We start from the raw sequence: 17,496 nt of genomic DNA, 5'->3' as shown, positions 1-17,496 counted from the left end.
TTCAGTATGTTACTGAGGCATCAGAACTAATATACAGGGATGTGATTTTGGAGCTCTGTGCATCCATTGGCCAAGGACCCTGTGATGTCATAGTCTTAGGGGTGGGTCGTGTCTTGTGAACAGGTGCCGGTGGCATCCCACTCACGTAAGGTCAGTAAGGCTGCCCCCAGTCCCTGATGATTTCCACAATCAGTGATTGACTCAGCCTGATGGAATACCAGCCACCCAGCCCTCCAAAAATAGAGCACTGGCTTCATCCTCCCAACATAGCTGCTGCGCCGCGATAAAACCAGCTGCCACAAAGCCAGGGGAGTGAAAACACAAAGTGACACAGAACAGAGTGCAGAGCAGGGCTCCTGCACACACAGCAAGAGACCAGCAGAGAACTAAAGGGACATTTACAACCATTCCTCTAGGACAAGAAGAAATAACTGACGAAAAGGGGGGCTCGCTTTTGTAAGTGAGTAGCTGTCTTATTACTTCTAGTTTCTAAATAATATTATGAAGGCTTGGCTATGAGAACCAGTACTGTGTCTGTGTATTAATGTTAGTTCTGAAGTAGGCTGAAATAATGAACAGTAAAGTCAGGGGCTAACTTTACAAATGAGCCCATATTTGTTACAGTAGTTTGGTTGTTGTCGTGGGTGTTTACTGATTTTGCTGTGATTCCCTAACTGAAGAAGCAGGCCTCTTGTCTTTTGCAGACCCTATCCCACTGTCTTTACTGACAATATTAACACCAGCATTTAAAAGACATTTAAATATGTCACAGCGGATCAATTACTTTAAAAAAAAAAGATTATTTCGATAAACAATACGTCCAATGATCGGCTTAGAACTTGGATACAGGAGACTAGGTTTCAGGCCGCTACATGTCACAGCAAGGGAGACTTTGAGGCAACTTTGCTGTATCAAACTCCAACTAGGTCTCCCGGTCTCCTGGAACCAGGTTTCAAGCCCCTGTTCATGAAATTTCCTTTGCTGCACCTCAGATTCTCAGAGGTGTCAGGTGGGATCCTAATAGCTGCTGCACAAGAAGCAAACCTGCAGTGTGGTGGCATCAAATCCCACCTCAGCCACTGACTCATTGTGTGACCCTGAGCAAGTCACTTAACCTCCTTGTGCTCCGTCTTTTGGGTGAGACGTAGTTGTAAGTGACTCTGCAGCTGATGCATAGTTCACACACCCTAGTCTCTGTAAGCCGCCTTGGATAAAGGCATCTGTTAAATAATAATATGGGTTCACAGACTGTGAAAACGAGAAGGGATTTGCAAGAAAGTTGTTATGCTAATCAGAAAGGCATAAAAAGGCATTTAAATATCCCATTCTTAGATATAACTTGTCCGGCCACACAGTAAGGTCAGTACTATTAGTATGGTGATCTTGTAATGCAAAGTATTTTATGTCAACATTTTTAGACAGGGCTGGTTTCATGCTTTCCAGAACTAAGCCCAATCGAAATTCCTCAGCAGGGGAAAAGAAGGCAGATGATGCTTTGGCAGGGTTGTCATTCTAAAACTGAAATGTGTTATAGAACCAACTGCGCCTTGTGAACAGCTGTCTCTGAGTGAAACCTCCTCACATAGCTAAGCTTTGCATAGCGCCTATACATTCCATCAGACAATTGCAGGAGCTCTCAATGAGCAGCACATATCAGGAAATTATCTAAAGCACCACCTGATATAGAGGGGACTCCTTGGATACAGGATTGGGGCCATTAAAGATGCCTTGAGCTAGAGCCATTGGTCCTATGATAACAGCTGACAGAATATCATGAAAGTCGTGTTTTGAGGGCGTGGCCATTGTAAAAGGTATTGGGGGAGCACAATAGAGGACCGTAGGCTTCATCCCAGCATAGCCTGTTAACAACAGCTACATAGCATCATGTTAAATACTAGTACCTTATAGTATATTGATTAGGATACAGCATAGTATACCCCTAAAATACTCTCCATTCAAATAATATAGCAGTCAAAACCAAGGCTTTAGAATCTGTATTTCACTTCATATCAGAGTGGGGAACCTTCTTGCTTCCCTTGCATTGCACTGTGAGAGAAACTGACCTACAGCACAGGAACTGATAAGATACAAGGAAACAGCAAAAACCTTAAACCTGAAAACACTAAATTCAATGCATATTATTGTGAGACAGACACACTGGTACACACATATTATTGTGAGACAGACACACTGGTACACACATATTATTGTGAGACAGACACACTGGTACACACATATTATTGTGAGACAGACACACTGGTACACACATATTATTGTGAGACAGACACACTGGTACACACATATTATTGTGAGACAGACACACTGGTACACACATATTATTGTGAGACAGACACACTGGTACACACATATTATTGTGAGACAGACACACTGGTACACACATATTATTGTGAGACAGACACACTGGTACACAAGCAATCCGATGCAGAATAATCATATATACATAACACAATCAGAGTATTTGACTAGGCCATCCAGCTAATATAACATGTGAAAGTGTTTTAGAAATCTGTAATATTTTGAATAGAACAGATTTTGATTTCTTATAACACTGACATCACAAAAGAAAAGCCACACGCACTGGATCTGGATATAGCTCCAGTCATAACCCCGGCTCAGCTTACATGGGGTTATGTGCAGCTATTCTTCATGTTCATCCATCTGTATCAATGCAGAAGACCAGCTGTGTGAGCGGCGCCAGTGTGCACCAGCCCTTTTGTCCACTGTGAGCTTACTGCGTAAAAACAGGGATGAGCTACATTTTAGTTATTAGCCTCTAGTCTTTGCAATTGGGCGAGTTGTTTTTGCTAATTCTAGTGTAAAAAAACAAACAAAAAATAGAACAAAAAACACTCTTCCGTGTAGGTCTGGCACACTTTAAAGGAATTGGAATTGACATTTTAGAGACATAATAATTGTTGTGGTTGTTCAACTGCTTTCATTGGAAGCCAGTTTAATTGACTAACGGTGTCTTCATTTTAAGTAATGGTTTTACCACTGTGAGAAATTCATTTTAACAGGAAACTGCTAATTGCAATTTTGATCAATGATGTGTTAGAATTGATTAAAAGGGAATTGGAACTGGAATTGGAATTGGAATTGAAGAACAGGATTTGACCCCACCTCTGGTTTCAGATACAGTAGTGGTTAAACTCCGTTTCTTAACATTTCCACTCATGTGTGGATATTGATCATTATATGGATTTAATATACAGTTTGAGTTTGCTTGATATTGATCATTGCATATGGATTTAATATATAATCTGAGTTTGCTTGAGAGAGGGTAAAGTTATTGTAGTCACTTCTTCTCAAGACAAAACTCTGTTTTGCCAAAACGTCTGCTAAGAAATAAATAGTAATAATAATAATAATAATAATAATAATAATAATAATAATAATATTATTAATAATAATAATAATAATAAATTCGGACCAACAGGGGAAAAACAGAACAAAAAAGTGCAACTTTAAATACAACTACACATAAATCAGAGAGCTCGTTAATACAATATATTGGTTGTACAGTAGCTCCCCAGCCCTGCTAGTATTTACAGTGTCACATCCGAAGCATTTCCAGTTTGGATTAGAATATCTCCCGCATGGCAAGCGCACACAATGACAGGAAAGGACATTCCCTTCTCATGATGCCCTTCTTCATTTACTGCTGATGGGTTCAGAGCTAAGCCTTTCACACATTTTTTGGCTGCTGATCAAGGGTGAGCTACAGCTGAGCTTGCAGCTCCTTTTTTCTCCTGGGTTATACGGTCAGCCAGGGGATTGTTACTGCTGAACGCTGGCCAGACTGTACGCATACCAGGGGACTTATGGAAGGCAACAGGTGAGTCTGGCCTCTCACAGGCTGATTCATTCACATCAGTAAGTGGGACGCTATGTATGTATGTAAAACATAAAAAACAAAGATCTCTCTCTCTCTCTCTCTCTCTCTCTCTCTCTCTCTCTATATATATATATATTTATATAGTAGCAGTCTCATTGTAGAAGTAAAGATCTTAGACGCCTTGGATGTTTTGGTTGTGGATGTGTAATAGAGCAGAGGCTGGGTGTGATCCGGCATTCCCACACACCGCAAGCGAGAGTCTTAACCACAATGCAAAAGAGCGCTTTTAACCTCCTCTCATCTCACCGACAGGGTACACAATCCGCAATGGCAGTGTATCACACAACACTACCCATTACACATGGTAGAGAACAAAATATCAGATGTTAGGAGGCAATGGTCGTTCATCAATAAATTCATCATAACATTTCAATTGGTATAATCAGCAATTATTTCCCCCCCAAATGTAGAAATGTCTTTAAAGGATTGTACTGTTTACTTTGTTTCTTTCATTCACTATTTGCCAGTTTGTTTACTGTATGTAGTTTTTGGACAACTGAACAATCAGATAAACTAATAAGTAAAGGGATTGCAAGTGAATAAAGGAAAGCCTTTCTGAGATCAGCTGTTTAAGTAGGGCCTGAGTGCTTTCCCAACCAGGGGTTTGAATGGATGCACTGCCCACATTTCTGTTGCACAAGCAGTTGTAAACAGATAAAAGACCACATTCTGTTCTTACCGTTCTATTACTGGTATATGTCATTCACAAAGATAGAGGCATTTCAGAAGAACTGAGGAAATACAGTGATTCTAGAAAACCCTTTCCCTTGTTGACTGCTGTAGCTAAAGACATTGGGTCATATTTAGTGATTTAAAAACAGCAGTAGTGTTTGTATTTAGTGAAAGGAGGGACTCGTACAGGTCAGAGACCAGGGGGTCTGTTTTAATGATCTGAACATGGCAGTATTGATTACCCCCGCTGCCACCAAATAGAGCAACACAATGCTTTGAAGAACAGGCTGGATTCCAGGACTGCTGAAGCCTGCTTGTTTTTACATTAACAGAGTCATGTGTCCTGATGAGGATGTAATTTTATGAATAATTAAATGAATAATCTAGTTGTTGAATTATATATTTGTATATCAACCATCAAGCGAGGTATGCATGCTTGGTTTACCATTGCTAAGAATTATTTTATGACTTTGAGAGACATTCTTTAATATACAAAGCGCCTTGCATTAGTCAGCATCTTTTTTAAAAAAAAAGCTTTGATATACATGAATAAATGATTATATATGTGTGTGTTTCAGGTGAGAAGAGGCCATCGATTTCAGAACCCAGAGCCACAAGCTGCACAGCAGACCAGGACCTCGACAAACCTGTGCCTTCTGTGAAAGAGCGATCTGCTCGCTACCTGTCGAGAACAGCAGCTGTGAGCCCCAGAGCCAGCCCTGTAAAGCCAGTAAGTGCTTGTCATTCCTCCGCCTGTTTCCACTGCGCCTCGTTTCAGTTTAAACTCAGAAATGTTCCGTGGCACGAGGCCTTGAAGGGGGTTAAAGAGCTTTAAAGAGCTAATGTTAAGTACAGTGTCATCAAATACCCAATCATCTCAGTATCCCACAAGCAAATATGTATGACTTCATGCTGCAAGAATGCTCACAATATTAATGATCTTTATTTTCAAACCACACACATTCCGATGTGTCAAACCCTAAATAACCATGTGTATTGAAGTGGCAAGCGTTTTAAATGGACTTGCACTTTCTTATCAGTGTCATTAAGCTTGTGTATTGAAGCGGCAAGCGTTTTAAATAGACTTGCACTTTCTTATCGGAGTCATTCCATTATCACACCTTCTCTGATAAGGCTGCTCTGTTTCTATTCTGTTAAGATCACTCTCATTTTAGAACATGACCTTTAAAGTAGCTTGTTTGCTGCATTATGGAAGTGTAAATACCAGCTTTACATTGGCAACCTATGCCATGTCCCACAATCATGTGTCAATGAAATATTAAAGCTGAGGGAACACGAAGCCACAGTCTCCCGGAACCAGGGTTCAAGCCACTGTTCCTGACAAAAGTGGCTTTGTGTTCCTTCAGCTCTGAAGTGAATATATCTAACAATCTTTTCCCATTAATCATATCTGTTGTGTGCTTCTATTTGTTATATAGGTCTCAGTTTTGAAAAACCCTATGTTACAGTACACATATATTTGTTATATTAAAACATGATATATTGTGCCACACTTGGTCAGAGAAATCTGTTTTGTAAGCCCTGCTTTCAGTTAGTGTTGCACTTGCTTGGTCACCTGGAGGGTGAAATTGCCCCCTTCCCTTCAATGGCTTCTTTCCTGTCATAAACCAGCTAGATGCTTCCCCTATTGACGGGCATGCTTTCGGTCAGTAACATGCTTTGACCCAGAATACGTAGCACAGGAACTGCATTGTAAGAGATGACCTGAAAAAAAGACATAGAAACAGAGAGAAATATAAGACATAGAAAGACATGAGAACTTCCTTTAACCTAAAGTAGTACCTGATGTCTTAAAAACAAAATCCACACTTGCTATAACAGGCATTTCTTTAACCCTTTGCGGTCCATTTATTCAGAGCGTCTCAGGCGCGTCAGGTCCAATTTATTTTCACACTCGCAGTTTATTTTAGACGCGCTGTTTAAAAGTATTTTTTTTCACAGTAAAACAGGTTTAAAAGGCACTGCATATCAACAGCACACTCAGTACTGCATCTCCAGCCCCGCCCCACCCCTTGTTCGCTGTATTTTTCACATACCTCTTCATAGTCATGCATACCGATAAATCATCTCCTGATCACTCGTTTTATCACCAAACTCCTCAACAATTAGATCCAAGTCATTATTTTATTACTATAACATCTCAAAAAGCTCTGCATATTCTTTGAGCGCTGGATGCAGAACCAGCTATCTTGTTTGTTTATGGCCGTGTTATATCTGTGGTGCCGGGGTTATGTGTATTGCTCAGACACGCCCCCTTTTTTTCCGGCTTCTCTCGGCTCCTAATCGGTCTCACTCAGCCATTTCATGGTTTTCTCGGCTTTTTCCAGAGAAAAAACGACTAGAAACCTGTTTTTTAGGTCTTTTTGATGACCAGACCAGAAAGGGAAAATTGTAATGTCGGATCTGGTCGACATAGGACCGCAAAGGGCTAAAAACTGCACATCGTATCCTAATGTAGCTAATGGAAATGCACAACAAGTACGATTCAGGAATTATTTTGTTAGCTGACTTTACTTTCAATATAATTCCTTGGTGTCTGTTTCTTGGTTTATCAAGTAAATTACAGTAGTGAATAAAATGGCATTGTTCATTTCAAAATCCTAGCAATGATTTTGAGTATGTGAAAGGAAAAACTAAATGCAGATGTAAATGTTTTTCCTGCAGGTTGTTTTGACACAGGAGAGTGCTATTGTTTCTGATAACACGTCTAAAGCAAGGAAGGTAAGATTCAAAGTGAACTCATCACATTTAAGTGTAACAGTGTGTGCAGTGGTGCTAACTCACTTGTTCCAGCCTTGTTAATATTGCATTTTTGCTTTTTTATTTGATTAAAATACAATGTAAGTAACAAGAGGAAAAAAAATAACCTTTCATCATCGCTTGTTTAGTGGAGGGCTTTTTATGAGACTGGCTTAAATTTCGTAAAAAGTCATTAAATACTCTGTACCAGTTATAACTGAAGACCTCAAAAAAGTCTAGGAAAAATAATTCAACTCATAAAGGGAGACTGGGAGCGCAGTCAAGGCAAAATAACTTACCATATTTTCATGCAAGACACTGAAACTACTTAATTACAGTAATTATAGAATGTCGTCGTATTGCAAAGTAACTTTGTGCAATTGTACAGCATTTGTACAATTTTTCAGGGAATGTATACATTAAAATGGTTTCTAGTGAATTGAATTACCACACATTAATTGTAATGTTTTGACTCCTGTATCTTCATTCAAGCCTTGTATAATACATACATATGGGGTAGCGGCAGGGACTGCATCACTAACTGCATCACTAACTGCTTTGGAGTTCTGCTAACATTTTTAACTTTCACACGTTTGAAGATGGTGAAGTGCTACTCACATTTGTACCTGGTTTCTGTGTTGTGCCTCGCTCCCAAGAAAAGGTATGAGTTTTATAATTTGTTTTCTGCATGATTACTTGTTCTTTTTGTATTATTACTTACCTTGGTAATACAACAGAGAAAAACAAAAATAACCTGAATATTTGTATTTCTTTCCTCCAAGATGGCAGAGAACACCAAACAAACACAGGTTTCAAAAACAACAAATGGCCATAACCTGGAAGAAGATTTGCCACCCCCTTCACCACCTGGACCCCAGCAGGAATTGTTGGCCCCAACTGAAGAGCAGGACCCAAGCTTCATACCAGTACCCCCTCCCAAAGAAACCTTCTGCACTTTCTATCAACAGCAACAGAAGAACGAGCTGAAGAGGCTCTACAGGCATATGCACCCAGAGCTGAGAAACAAACTTGAGGTGGTTGTGAGCAAGGAGCTGGAGGATATGATGAACTCAGACCAAATCCAAGCCCTTGCAGCTGCTGAAGCTGGGCTTCAGGGGGAGGTTCAATCCATGCGTTGGATATTTGAGAACTGGAAGTTGGACTCCATTGGAGAGCACCATGCTACTAAAAAGATGCTGGAGGACGAAACTGTCCCTGGTGGAAATGTGAAGGGCACCTCTTCCCTATTTGAACACCAGTCCGAACAAAGCACCCTACTCTCCACCTCAAAAACAGCATTCGAGAACGAACAAATAAAAGGGGCCGTTCACACAGCTACATGGCTGTTTGAGACACAGCCGCTGGACTGCTTAAACAAACTGTACCCAGAGGAAGGTGAAATGGTGGAGGCGGTGCTTAAAGAGCCCATGCAAAGAGGAGACGTGAAAGGAGCACGGCTTCTGTTCGAGTCCTGTCCTTTAGATGCACTGGGGCGCTGCAACTCTGTGGAAGATCGCAGCATCCTGAAGCTGAGATCTGAAATACAGGAACAGAAAGGGGATGTTCAAAAAACCCTGAAACTCTTCCAAACAGAGCCTTGCTGCGCCATTAGGGATGGCACTGGGAACATTTATGAAATCAAGTCCATATGCAGAGAGGAAATTCAGAGCGACAGTGTCAAGACAGCACGCTGGCTGTTTGAGACTCAGCCCTTGGATTTAATAAACAGGGACAGATCAGAGGTCAGGATCATTAGGGGAATCTCCTTGGAAGAGGCACAAAAGGGAGGGGTTGATAAGAAAAGATGGATGTTTGAGACTCAGTCTTTGGATACCATCCATGAAAGCATCCAACAGGAAAAGTTCCAAGCAAGCACAGAGGTAGTGGAAAGGGCTGATGTTGACAACAAACGCATTCTCTTCGAGACCCAGCCACTAGCTGCACTTAAAGGGGAATGTTCAAAGGACACTTCCTCCAATGAAGAGATAGTTGGAGGGGATGTGAGATCAACCATGTGGTTGTTTGAAACACAGCCCATGGAAAACCTTAAGGACCGCTTTGAAGTGGGACGTTTAAAGAAAGTGACTGTTACCGAGGATGAAAGGGGAACAGTGAAGGAAAGAAAAGAAGTGTTTGAGACACGCCCTCTGGATAGTATTTGCAAAGAGGCTTCTCATGAAGAGAGCAGTTCCAATGGCCAAGAGATAGAAAAGGGTGATGTTAAATCTTATAAGCATCTTTTTGAAACGATTCCTCTGAGCAGCATTTCTCATACTGAGAGTGAATCTATTGCCAAGCAGGAAGAATTGATGAATGGAAACGTCAAGGACAACAGAGCTTTGTTTGAGACCAACCCTTTGTATGCAATTAAGGACAGCACTGGAAATTACCATGAAGTGACCACAGTAAGCCGGGAGCAGGTTATCAATGGGAATGTCCAAAACTACAAGTGGATGTTTGAGACAAGGTACCTGGATCAGTTTGAGGAAGGAGCAGGGAAAGTTGAGATCATCAAAGGCATCACCAGGCAAGAAGTGCAAGCTGGGGATGTCAAGACAGCCAAATGGCTTTTTGAGACTCAGCCACTCGGCTGTATCCATAACCAAATCAATCCGACGGAGGAACACTCATCTGTCAAAAAGGAGGTTTCAGAAAAGGGGAATGTCAGGACCTGCAGATGGCTGTTTGAAACACAACCCATGGATATTTTATATGAGAAATCTGAGATGAAACAAGAAGAAACCATACCGAAAGCTGACGTGAAATCCCACACTTGGCTCTTTGAGACCCAACCTTTGGACACCATAAAAGAAACTTCTGAGCAGTATTTGAAGGTATGCAATGTCTATCAAGATGATGTGAAGACCGTCGATGTGAAAACAGTAAAACATCTTTTTGAAACAGAATCGCTAGACAGTCTCGCTGAGCAAGGTGTTAGATATGTTAGCAAAGTGGATGTCCAATCAGGAGATGTATCTCGAGTAAAAGAAATCTTTGAAACAAAGTCTCTTGACACAATAGGTACAGCCTCTGTAAAAATCATAGAAGCTGAAGACAAAGATGAAAGCATCCAGTCGGGATCGGTTCACAAGTTTACCTGGCTTTTTGAAAACCGTCCCATCGATACCATTAAAGAAGTTGAAGAGACCAGTGAAAACAGGCATGTCTTAAGCGATGTTAAAGGTGGAGATGTTGGCAATAAAAAGTTTATTTTCGAAACCTTTTCCTTGGACCAAATTCACAATGAGGACAAGGTGATGGAATACAAGTCAGTTCCCACCGAGGAGCTGCTGAAAAAGGGAGACGTGAAGTCCTGTACAATGCTGTTTGAAACCCAGCCTCTGTACGCAATCAGAGATGAAGAAGGACAGTTTCATGAAGTCACCACAGTAAAGAAGGAGGAGGTCATGAGTGGGGATGTAAGAGGTGCCAGGTGGATGTTTGAAACAAAGCCGCTAGATGCCATTAAGCAGCAGGATGAGATTTTCGTGATCCGTGCTGTCACACAGGAGGACATTCAGAAGGGTGATGTTAAAACAGCTCGATGGAGGTTTGAGACACAGCCACTGGACTCCCTCACGACTGGAGAAAAGCCTCCAGTGAAGACCGTTGAAGATGTCCAAGAGGGGGACGTACAGTTAAACAAACAACTCTTTGAATCTCAAGATGTCAACCAAAAGAAGTACGTGCGAATGGTGAGCGTGAGTGATGTTCAACAAGGGGATGTGAGGACCTCAACCTGGCTGTTTGAGAATCATCCCATCGACACCCTGAAAGGTGAATTCCAGGAAAGTGCGTCTGTGCAAACCGTGCACAGAGAAGACAATCAGAAAGGAGATGTAAAGAGGTCTACGTGGTTGTTTGAAACACAGCCATTAGATGCTCTCAAAGAGTCTGAACCCAGTGTCAAGATTCAGGAAGAAATGCCCCGGGCAGATGTGAAAAGTACAACTTGGCTATTTGAGTCGACACCCCTTGATAAACTTAGTTCAGTAAGCACCACTGAAACTATGGAAATGGTGGTGGAGAGCGTGAGAAAGACTTTACATTGTCTCTACAACTTCAACGCAATACGGTCCCATGGTATTGTTATTGAAGCCAACAAATGTCGGAGTGTAAAAATGGCAAAGTATCAGCTAATAGAGAGTCAGGGCCCAGTGATTCAGAAGGAAGAGGTTGTTGAAGGGGACATTAAAGGAATAATGCTGCAGTTGCTGCACAGGACAAACGTAGAGCCTCAGGGAATTCTTGTTAAAGAGGATGAGCAGGGAAATGTGCAAGTAACACAACTAGAGCTATGTGTGAGCCAACAACAGTCCAGTGAAAAGACTGAAGGGGCACTGATAAAGACAGATGTAGCTCAAGCTATTGACAATCTTCTCAGCCAAGATACATCTGTGACAAAAGGAATCCTAATCCAAGAAACTGAAAGGGGTCATGCTGAAATGACCATTTATTCCCTCTTCAGTCACCAGGAAAGCAGGGCAGAAAGCCAAGAGATCGTCAAAGGCAATGTGAAATCCACCATTGGCAGTCTTTTAGCTACAACACAAGAGCACAAGACTGCTGCCTCAGTCAGGCTGGGTCAAAGCGAGAAAGGAAATGTTCACTTATATAGGAGCTGCATTGAGAAGGGAGACCTTAACTATCTGAAGAACCTTCAGGAGGAAACCTGTGAGGATGATACTGATTCTCCTCCCAAGGAACAGATTGAAATTGTCCAAGGGGATGTGGAGGGTGCTAAAAGGCATCTCCATCAACATAAAGAGCAGGTAGAGAAATCAGTCAAGGACATAGTACCAGGGAACATTAAGTCCACCAAACAAGTGTTCTTGTCCGAAAATGTGACAGAGCAAAGCAGTGTTCAGAAAGAAGAAATCTTACGTGGGGACATCACTGCTGCTAAGCAGTCACTAGGACAGGCAATGAGTCAGCCAATTGTTGTAGAAAAAGAGGAAATTGTTTCTGGGGACATTAAGGCAACACTGCAGTCCCTGGAGCGTGCGAAGATTCAGAGCAAGCAGCTGGAACGTGAAATCATTGTTCCTGGAACAATATATGATATAACAGTCCCACTGGAGGAAACAGGTTCCACTACAAATGGGAATGAGGCTGTAGTGCTTGTCACAGGAGATACCTGTGCAGAAAAGCATGGCATAGAGCAGGGCAATCAAGCAGCAACATGTCTTGTAATGGAAGATGCACACAGTTCTGATCTTCAGGCAGCAATGCAAAGCCTCCGCCAGGCAACAGCTGAAGCAAAAACTGTCCAGCACCATGTCCAAGAGAGGCACCATGCAGTTTCTCAAGCCCATCGAGAACAGCACACTCAACACGTTGCTCAACAGAAGACCAGTGTTCAGCATGCAAGGACTGTGCAGACATCCATGCAGATGCAAGAAACTGTTGAGCAAAATAAACAACTTAGCAGTGTCACAAGGGTAGAGGAATCTACCTGTGACACTGTGTCCTCCAAAAGCCAGCAGAAGATAACAGCAACACAACAAAAGGTCAGTGATTCTGTGGCGATTCATCCAATTGGAGCTTGCCAGCAGAGTGAAGTTGCAAAGAGTGCAGATAATAATATTTATGATGGGGTTTCACAGCCATTGGCTGCTGTTGTAAATCCCTTTATAAACTCAGATTATGATGTGCAATCATCACAAGAAAAGTTAGAACAAGAAATTGCTGTAAGAGGAGATGTAAAGGCTGCTATTAAATCTCTGCAGAATGCTGCAGCAGGGCAGAGACCAGTAGATAAGGAAGATGTTGTTCGAGGTGATTTGCACGCAACTCTTCAGTCTTTGGAGAAATCTAGCATTAATGTTTCTAAAGGAGACTATAAAGCAGCTATGATATACAAAAATGCAAGACAGTCTTATTCAGTTGGCACAAAGAAAAACGACACTGAATCTGTTGTAGTTTCAGTACCTCCATCTGACACTGAGCTTCCTCCTCCAGTTGCTGTGACTGACAGGGAATGGCAGCCTTCCACAACACTGAGTGATGCAACTGTAACCCACACCTGTAAGGAAAACAAAACTAACGACTCTACCAATTCTTCCACATTGGCGAAACAAAGAGTTTCACAGATCCCTCCTCCTCTCCCTCCCAAGACTTGTGAAAAAGCACCATCCCCTAAGCCAGCTGTTCCACCAAAACCAGAACACTTGGCTGCGGGCTCCTCTGCTGCACAAGCAAAGAGACCTAGTCCTCCACCAAAGCACCTTAGAGAAGACCAGCTAGCTCCAATAATTCCTCCAAAAGCCCAACGACAGCTGCCAGCAAAGTCCACTCCACCTCCTTTACCTCCTAAGCCTTCCTGCTATCAGGAGACCACAATGACCAAATCTGTAGAAACATCTGAAAATGAGTCTTTCCGTGCCGAGGTCTCACGGAACTCCAAACACATGGAAATGCACTGTGAGGCGTCTGGGGTTCAGTGTGTCATTGGAAGTGCAGCTGTTAGTACCAAAAAAGTCATTAAAACCCCACTTCAGCTAGCAGAGGAGAAGTATAAACACAGGAAGGAAGGCCAAAGCAAGGACAATACTTCAAATAAAGAGCTGACTCAGAAGTCAAAGCCTTCAACTGTAAACCCTGAGACTCGTGGTGAAGTAACTGAGAAGATTGAGCATGTGCCCCACAAAACCCAAGCCACTGAAGAAATGCAAGGATTTATGCCATCGTATTCTGATGATAGCACAACCGCAAATGAAATGCATCAGAGTTTTCAAACTGCTCTTAAGAGCTTTGGAGGAAGGAAGACTGGCTCTGTGCATGTAAGCCCACCTGCTGAAACAAATAAAGGTGTCTTTGTGACTGCTCCTGCATTGCCAAAGAAAGTAAAGATCTCCCAAGCAAATGCAGCTAACAGAATTTGTAAGTCAGAGGGAAAAAGATGCACAGAACAAGAGGAGTCCATTACACAACAGACGTATAACCAGGCTCTACAGCGTACCACTGAAGATACGAGCTCTAAGCAGGGCTCCAAGATTCAGTCTGAAATCCATACACCATCAGTTCAGGTGAACTTCAATTGCCAGCCTGAAGAACAGATTGAGCAACAAGAAAACAAGGTCGTTTTAAGAAAGAAGAAAACTGGAAGAGAGACTGAAGATGAGCGACGCCAAAGACTGTCATTCCACAGGGATGAAATAATAAGAGGAAACGTCAGCGCAGCGATGGATATTTTTGAAAACTTGAGGAAACGGGAGGAACTTCAGATAATTCTGTCAAAAGTTGAGGAATTTGAAGGGGAGACTTTTAAGGTTGATGTGAGATCACTGAAGAACTTGTTTGAGAACGTACCTGAATGGATTGTGGTTCCCAGGGACAAGGTCAGGCAGATTAAACCGAAAGAGCAAAAGAAGGTTGAAAGGATTGAGCCAAAGAAAGATGATACAGAAAGCGCTTCTTCTGTGGAGCTTGTGTTTGAGGATCTTGAAAGGGCAAGTGCGGAAATAATTCACCTGAAGGAACAAACATTAGCAAGACTTATGGACATAGAGGAATCCATTAGGAAGGCTTTATTTTCCGTCTCTAATTTGAAATCGGAGTCTGACATTGCTGGGCTCTCGGGTCTATTCAAAGAGTCTTTGGGAACCGAACAATGCTCATCCTCCTCCAGTAATATTAGAAAGATTAGTATCAGCACCAGCAAAGCCAAAACGGAAAATACAAAGCAGGTCTCAGGAAGAAATAGGGAAGAAGATGTTGTGTTGCGGGGGAAATCAGAACAGGTGCAAAAGCCCACACTAGAAATCCCAACCAGTAAACCCCGAGCCAGTTCTCCATCATCACCTTCTTATATCTCCATTCAGTCAGCCGCTAGAAAAACAAAGGTGGCCCCGTCTGAAAAACAAGGTGCGGCTGACTTAACACAAAATAACTCTTCAAATACAAGGCCCGCGGGGTGTGAGCCTAGAAATGGTGACGTAGGCAGACATTCAGATCCTTTGCAGCAGGCAACCCTGAACAATGTATGTAGCCCACTGAACCCAAGAAGACAGAAAAGCGTGCTTGAGTTGAAAACGGTTCCCGAAGCCGCAGGAAGAGTTGGTACAAAGACCGTTACCGAAAAATACGAAGAGACAGATTGTTTTGGAAACAAGATCATTACATCCAAGACCTCCACGACTGTCACCAAGCAGTCAGAAACGAACACCTCCTCCACATACGAGGTGGTTGCCAACCCAGCTGTGTATGAAGTCATGACATCCCCTCTTGTGAAAAGACCCCTTCGCCACTCAGCAGAAAACAGAGTCAATGAAGGCGGTATGGTGTGTGTTACGTTTGGTACACCAAAAGCAGGCAAAAATCTGCATTGATAATACTTTAGCGCATAGGCTGCTAGAAGATTCCTTAGAATATGTATGTAATCTTCTGACATATTCATGTGTTTTAAAATATATGCTGTAAATGTTTTAGTTTCACTGAAAGATATGTTTCATATACTTTCTAACTTTTATTTAATATATGTTCTATATACTTTTATTTATAGACTTACATGACGATTTTCATTATGTTACGGGCAGCTTTTCCTGTATCTTTTGTATCGTTACAAACATATTATTAAATCTTTAAAAATATATTCTACGTGAGGTTCTTTTGGTTTTTTTTCTGACCCAATTCTCAATAAAAATTAAACACAATTACAGTAGGTGTTGTCGTCAGGTGCAGTGAATGAAAAATAATGTCCAAACAGCGTTTTCTCCCAAAAACAGTCTGTGTATTTAATAATAACAAATAATAATAACAAAAGTAGTCCACCCCTTTACCAATGATGGTATTGGTGGTGGGGGGGGGTACACGGCAGAAAAAACAAACAAAACAAACAAAACTCGACTTTGTCCGTCCCCCGTCCTCCGTGCACGGCAGTGTGCCCGCTCGAGTCCTGGGAAACGTAGTGCAAGTGAGTGCGGTGCGGTGCAGAAACGCGCTCCTGTCTGCCGGTCCGCGGCTCACTCCTCCTCTACAACGAAACAAACACAAACAACAAACCAAAAAGATAAATAGTACAGACTCCGACTGTCTGTACACGTCAGCACAAGGCAGCGTATTGACGTAGCTGCTTCTCCTTTGTACCCACAAAGCCCTCCCTGCAAACAACACGTTGCCATGGTTTCTCCAATCGAGGGCCGTCCCACAACTGATTGCAATAGAGTCTTTCCGGGTACATGCAACTACGCGCTGCCCCTAATATGGTCACCTTCCGGTTTCTGCCTACCGTCAAAGCTGTCCATCTAGGAGGCAGCATACCACCGTCCTTACACAGCGTCTTTTCTGATCGGGAGGGAGATTTACAACATCGACTCTTTCTCTCTTAATCACAGTGTGCAAATTTATTGGAACACTTCAAGATTCATCATTTATATCCTTTATCTACCTACCTGCAGGAAAACTTCTCGGTATGAAAATTTCAATTTTCAGTCATTAATCAGTGAAATAGACACTATAGGCACTCGTGTGAAAATGTTAGACCACTTTGTGCTTTAATTAGGCATCTTAAAACAACTCCTAAAAAGTCTCATGCATTTTATCATACCCTCTCCTCCATTACATAAAAAAATGAGCGAGCAACACACATTGAGACCACATAATTGCCATTCATTTCCTTCATAATGAAGTTTAAAACAAGAATATCACAGCTGTATATAATGGAGAGTGAGTAGGGAGTACCCTAAAACGAGACGATCACAGCTGTATATAATGGAGAGTGAGTAGGGAGTACCCTAAAATGAGATGATCACAGCTATAGTATATAATGGAGAGTGAGTAGGGATTACCCTAAAACGAGATGATTACAGCTGTATATAATGGAGAGTGAGTAGGGAGTACCCTAAAACGAGATGATCACAAGCTGTATATAATGGAGAGTGAGTAGGGAGTACCCTAAAACGAGATGATCACAGCTGTACATAATGGAGAGTGAGTAGGGAGTACACAAGATGATCACAGCTGTATATAATGGAGAGTGAGTAGAGAGTACCCTAAAACGAGATGATCACAGCTGTATATAATGGAGAGTGAGTAGAGAGTGCCCTAAAACGAGATGATCACAGCTGTATATAATGGAGAGTGAGTAGAGAGTACCCTAAAACGAGATGATCACAGCTGTACATAATGGAGAGTGAGTAGGGAGTACA

At 42.0% G+C, this 17,496-nt stretch overlaps 1 protein-coding gene across 3 annotated transcripts; it reads left to right on the top strand.

The window, feature by feature from the left end:
• The first annotated feature begins 320 nt into the window (after positions 1-320).
• On the top strand, positions 321-15,941 carry LOC117435696 (xin actin-binding repeat-containing protein 1-like). 3 transcript variants are annotated; one of them, XM_034059053.3, is made up of 5 exons: positions 321-460; positions 5,167-5,318; positions 7,274-7,330; positions 8,131-12,858; positions 13,310-13,425. In XM_034059053.3, exons 4-5 carry the CDS (start codon positions 8,131-8,133, stop codon positions 13,316-13,318), a joined length of 4,737 nt encoding a protein of 1,578 aa, XP_033914944.3. In that variant the 5' UTR covers positions 321-460; positions 5,167-5,318; positions 7,274-7,330; the 3' UTR covers positions 13,319-13,425. The 3 variants fall into 3 exon arrangements, with proteins under 3 accessions (XP_033914944.3, XP_058874784.1, XP_058874779.1); XM_059018801.1 differs by having other exon boundaries at positions 321-456; positions 8,131-15,941; XM_059018796.1 differs by having other exon boundaries at positions 8,131-15,941.
• Positions 15,942-17,496: the final 1,555 nt, after the last annotated feature.

This window comes from Acipenser ruthenus, chromosome 3 (assembly GCF_902713425.1).
Source record: "Acipenser ruthenus chromosome 3, fAciRut3.2 maternal haplotype, whole genome shotgun sequence".
NCBI lineage: Eukaryota > Metazoa > Chordata > Actinopteri > Acipenseriformes > Acipenseridae > Acipenser > Acipenser ruthenus.
This window is presented reverse-complemented; position numbering and strand designations above follow the sequence as displayed.